This window comes from Rhagoletis pomonella, unplaced genomic scaffold, assembly GCF_013731165.1.
Source record: "Rhagoletis pomonella isolate Grant_MI unplaced genomic scaffold, Rhpom_1.0 Rhpom_scaffold_00012, whole genome shotgun sequence".
In the NCBI taxonomy this organism is placed as follows: Eukaryota; Metazoa; Arthropoda; class Insecta; order Diptera; family Tephritidae; genus Rhagoletis; species Rhagoletis pomonella.
In genome coordinates this window covers 12,315,966-12,321,347 of record NW_023458566.1, presented here as the reverse complement: position 1 = coordinate 12,321,347, position 5,382 = coordinate 12,315,966, and the positions used below count along the sequence as shown (strand labels likewise).

The following is a 5,382-nucleotide window of genomic DNA, read 5'->3' as shown; positions in this document are numbered from 1 at the left end:
CAAACTAGTACTCGTACTTTAGGCAGACATCAAGTCGTAAAGCTGACATGGGATCGGTGCGGGCTTTTGTTATTTTTTTTGAGTGCATTATAAGAAAATTATTATTTCAAAGCCCAACCCCAAAAGGCGTGCACGTGCCTACTTGCCTGTCTGCCTAAAGTACGATTACCCGTATGTCATGGCGTATGAGTTACCTATGAACAACGAAATTTAGTCCGGTCGAAAAAAAAATCAAGTCCAATTTTTCTGTTTATTAATTTACTTTTACGTAGGGAAAGGGGAGGACTTGCCGAGCCGTTATTTTGAGCACAGATGTACAAATATGTAGAGCATTTTTTTGGATTTTTTTACGTATCTATCGGAAAGTCAGTATTTAAAAATTTTAATTTCTCCAGATTTCTCTAGAGAAAAGCATCTCAATATTATTTACCTGCAAAATAAATAAATTGACATAAGGCAATAGTTTTCCTTGCCCTATGAATACCTGTATACTTCATAAACACACACATGCGCAGCCTTTTTTCTTTCAGGATTACTTGCTTTCTTAGTCAGGATTACTTGCTGCTCTTTGCTTATTTTCACCGACACCTCTTCACCCTTTTTACCACATAATTTGACAGTATTCAATACAACTATGCGCGCCTATACACTCACCTCAACGGTGATCCGATTGGCGTGGCGATGCCAAATCCTTTCGTATCCAGATTACGGCCGACTTTCATCGTATCGCATGGTTCCCTGGCATTTACGTATTCATTCTTTGGTGATTCCATCAATAGTGCATACTTGCCTTTTGACGTACGCACCCGACGTATGCCTTCATCGTAAGTGCTAACAAAGACATGCTTGCGCGAATTCATGTACTCCCACATTTTGTTATGTAAGCCGATTTGGGATCTCTGCGGAAAAAATGAAAGTGAAAAAGAAAAAATAAAATAAAATAAAATTGAAATAGATTTACATGCATAACAAATTTATATACATACATACATATATACATACACATGTGCTGATTCATTATAAATACATTATGTGTACAAAAATTCATATGTAATACTCGTTGCAAATATGTAGATCCTTTTAAACATTTATGTACATTAGGGTGACACACCAAAAAAAAAAAAAAATTGCGGCTTTTTCACCGGAATCATACAACCTAGTATATTTAAGGACTTCCGGTTAGTTAGACGGATTAAAAAATATCTCAAAAAATCTGTTTATTTTGATTCCGTTTGCAAGGTTTTTTAAAAATTTGTATGTAGCTTAAACTGTTTTATCATCTGAGGTGATTTTCTGAAAAAAAAAGTATAATTAATTTTATTTATACAGGGTGGCGCAAAAGTAACCTTGCGGCGCAAAAGTAACCTTGCGATGCGTTGTGCCAAAGTCAAATAAATAGTCAGCAATATTCCGCGTTCTGGAGCAGTGTAGCGTAACATTGTTTATTAACGTGTATTTCGCATGTGTTTACTACACAAATGTCAAAACAGAACTGACATTAGGGGCCAATCGCAAAATTTATAGCATTTTCTGATAGGAGGATTACTTTAGCGCCATCGCAAGGTTACTTTTGCGCCACCTTGTAAAACACTCGATATTTGGAGACATATTCAAATCGGTCCAGCAACATTTCTCTAAAATACTTTAACCGAAGTACTAAATAAAATACAATAAGTTTTATAGTTCCGATGCAAAGAAAATTTAAATATTTTTTGTATGGAGTGTGATGTACCCTAAAGTACATCTACCGATATGAACCTATATACATACATATATACAAATAAAAATAGGCATACATAACACGCCATTACGCCCGTACCCAAGCACCATGAAATGGTACTTCACCATGGATGTGTGTGCATTAACTCAAAAACATATTTATGTATGTACATATGCATGTGTTTAGGCCTACATAGTACGGCATATGCCTACTTTAACATACGGAAGTCGGAAAGAATGGCTGCTGAAAATTGCTTTTGTGATGCCGTAGCTTTTGCCAAAAAGAGCTGTTGGGGCGAAGAATTTGTAAAAGGATCTTAAAAGTGTTCGGTTGGCCAAAGCGGGGGTGTCTTGTGTGGCAGAACGGAAATATTTGGAAAAATTCGTAGAATTTTAATAAATTGCGCAATTATTGTATGCGGATGCTGATAATTTTCTTCTTATTTTTTTGCTGATACCTTTGTGTGGGCACTCCATGCGTGGATGGCGTCGAAAATTCAATTAAATTAATAAATTTTCCTGCATGATGAAATATGTGAGATGCTTACAAATACATAGTTCGCTCCAACAAAAGGTGCTCGAAGGAAGTACCCGTAGCTCAAATTGAGTATGGAATATTTCGTACAAATACAGAAGATTATCGAAAGTTCAGTTTATTGCTAGAACGTGTGCAAGGATTTATTGAGCTTTTGTTCGAAACTATTTTCAATTACGAGTTTTAGTTGCTACTTGATATTCAACTACATATTTAACGGCACACTGCTGATCTACAACTATAAAATTGTATTTTAATTAGCTGTGAAATTTAGTTAGTTAGTTTAAGTTATAGTCCAATGCAGGAAGTGTAAGAAATTTGTTTGGAAAACTGGGTGCTTAATACTCGAGCAGTCGGTGTATGGTCTTTTTGGCTGATATAATTGAACCAAACCACTTAAGCAGATGGCCTCTAAGTCTGCAGAATCCTGATAAAATGACCCTGATAATCCTTAGTTTATCTTCAGAGAGACTAATTAATTTGAAGCCCATATCTTTTTAGATTGTACCAACCTAGTATGCGTTTCCTTTAACAACGTCTTTTAGTGCCTTTTTCTCATTCGAATACGCTAACCTCTTTCCTCATCGTGTTTGGAACCGCGGCAAGAAATGGCTCAGCTTTGTGGGAGTGGAGGCTGCAGCCTTCCGGGCTAAGCTGTCGTCTATGATCTGGTGCTCAACGTGGCTGAAGATCGTTAAGCATCTCAATGAACTCAGGCATTATACCTGAATTAACATCAAAGGGCAATAGAGGCTTTTGTGCTGCCTAACTCTCCTTAAGGATAAAAGTCGACTAAAGGCGTGGACCTTCGCTTGACAAATTTCCCATAGACAATCATCGTCTCATTATGGACCCACCGCTGGCTGAACCAATGACTTCTATGATTTTAAAGCCGTCTGTGCATAAGGGCATAATGCTAGACGCATCAAATCGAGTCTTCGGCTAAAGTAGGGGGAGGGAGGAAGAACTTCCTAATGTTAGAAAAAGTTATTTTCTAATAAATCAACGCCACACATTTAAGGTACTACGATTTGAGGGTTAGCACCTGAAGTGTTCAGATCTTTAATTTGGAAGGACCCTCTACTTAACTGGCTGCTTGGCTGGCTGAGTCTGTTCTGCCATTTCGCACATTGGTATGAGAGCCAAGCGAGTGGGTGTGGAGAAGAAAGAGGAAAGACGAAATACTTATTGTCTTCGCGCAAGGAGTCAACATAGTTCGTTTATATGAAAACCAGCATTAATACTGATGATATTTTCTGGTCCGAAGACTACTAAGAATCAACCTTGAAACAATTGCTACTGTTGATTGAGTAGGCAACTGAGAAGTGAAGACCTATCTGGTCGCATGAAACCCACACTGTATAAGTCACTCGTTGTGCTCTGCAGAAGCATAGATAACATACCATGTGGCAGCTTTTCGAGTAATCGAGAAAAAGGTTTGCACGTTGGTGACGGCGAATGCAGCAGACAAAGGAGCGTATGAGCTTTACAAGTACATAGACATAGTGCAGCGAATTAAAATAAATTTCATACAAATAGACACAAATTCTCCAGGCCTGCAAGGATTCGACGCGGATCCCGATGCTGGCAGCAGTTGCGCTTTGCTTGGCATTTCCAGTTGGCGTCTTTGCTACAGAAGCGGAATAACTGTCGTGCTTTATTGAACTCACCTAAAAATTGCTTAGATGCTGGCAGCGCCAAACAAGAAGAAGAACCTATTTGGGAGAATTACATATCCCTAATTGTTAAGCTATGCAGTTACCTTAGTAGATAAAAGGCAAGAATGATATAATACAAGATTGCGCCGATCAGAGAGGATTTTTGAGAATAACTTTTGTGTGACGTCACACTGGTGCAATTGCGAGAGAGAAATGCCAAAACGTGAGCAAGAATGGAAGAAGAAGAAAAAATGTTGCAAGGAAAACGTAAACAAGTTGCACCAGTGTGACGTCATGCAAACAACGATTCTGTCAAATTCGTTAAGAGAGGAATAGCGGTCCGAGATCGGCGCAACCTTTGTATTCTCTCAATCGTGGATAAAAGGTATATAAATCAATTTTAATTTAGACCGAGTTTACGGGTACTTATTTCTTATATACTTATGTTTGTATACCGAAAATCTATGCGCAGTAACTTTGCATATTCACCAGGCTTTGAAATATTAAACTAGTTAATATTAAACTAGAGTTTGCAAAGTTTTCATATATATATAAATATAAGTATGTAAATCGTACGCAAGCTTTGTAGTAGACTGCTTCATGACAAGACCGCGCTATGAATGATGGCTCTCAAAAGTATGCCACAAAAAAAATCATTGACGTTTGAGTGGCATGCACTGCAATTATTTTTGACAGTCCACAGCTGGAGCTGCAACCAATTGCAGCACATAAATGAACATAGTGTATAATAACCAAAAAATCCACGGACACAGTTTCTACATGTGTATGAATAACTACATATGAATGGGTGCCGCTAACCAATAAAACTCGATTTTAGTGCTGACATTTGAGAGACGAAAAGCAGGTTGAAAAAGTGGTACGTTTCATTCGTGTGAAAGTGTGTAGTGGCAATTTCCCCTTATCCGGTCCAATCGGCTCGCAAACTTCCGATTTGAAAAGGCATATACTAATTTGACTGGAGTTTGATATTGCAAGTTCGACTTCACAATAAATGTTAGATATCAGATACTATGGAAGCATATACATACATACATATGTGCCTGCTGCAGCGAATTTGTATTTGAATGTAATTTAGAGCTTCTTTTTTGACCTTCATAGCTGTAGAAATTTACAGCCAGTTTCAGGTGAATTACTGCAACAAAAGAGTTTCCCTCGGCAAGCTAAAATTCGAAATGAAGCGAAGAGTTTTGATTCATACTATTTCAGGGTAGCTCAATGGAATATAAGAATAGTTCTCCAACTTCATTTTACATAGAGAAAGTGCATGCTAGAATTTAAGTGGATGTTCACAGTTAGAGAGTCCTTTGTGTTTTTGCCATATTCAGATTTCTATAAGACCACTCGCATCCACTATGTTTGCTTGCATCAATACCCAATGCACAACATCATTTGCTCATTCTCAGTTTTCAACACTGCCACAACATCGTTTTTATTTATGTGCATCTCCTG

At 37.8% G+C, this 5,382-nt stretch overlaps 1 protein-coding gene across 1 annotated transcript in view; it reads right to left on the bottom strand.

Annotated features, from left to right (window-relative positions):
* The window catches only part of LOC118747839 (glutamate receptor 1-like), a gene marked incomplete in the record, with an annotated part of 322,600 nt that overhangs the window by 39,806 nt on the left and 277,412 nt on the right, over positions 1 to 5,382 (bottom strand). Inside the window, 1 exon segment of the mRNA XM_036482013.1 lies at positions 3,344 to 3,369. Coding sequence (XP_036337906.1) covers positions 3,344 to 3,369 — 26 coding nt within the window.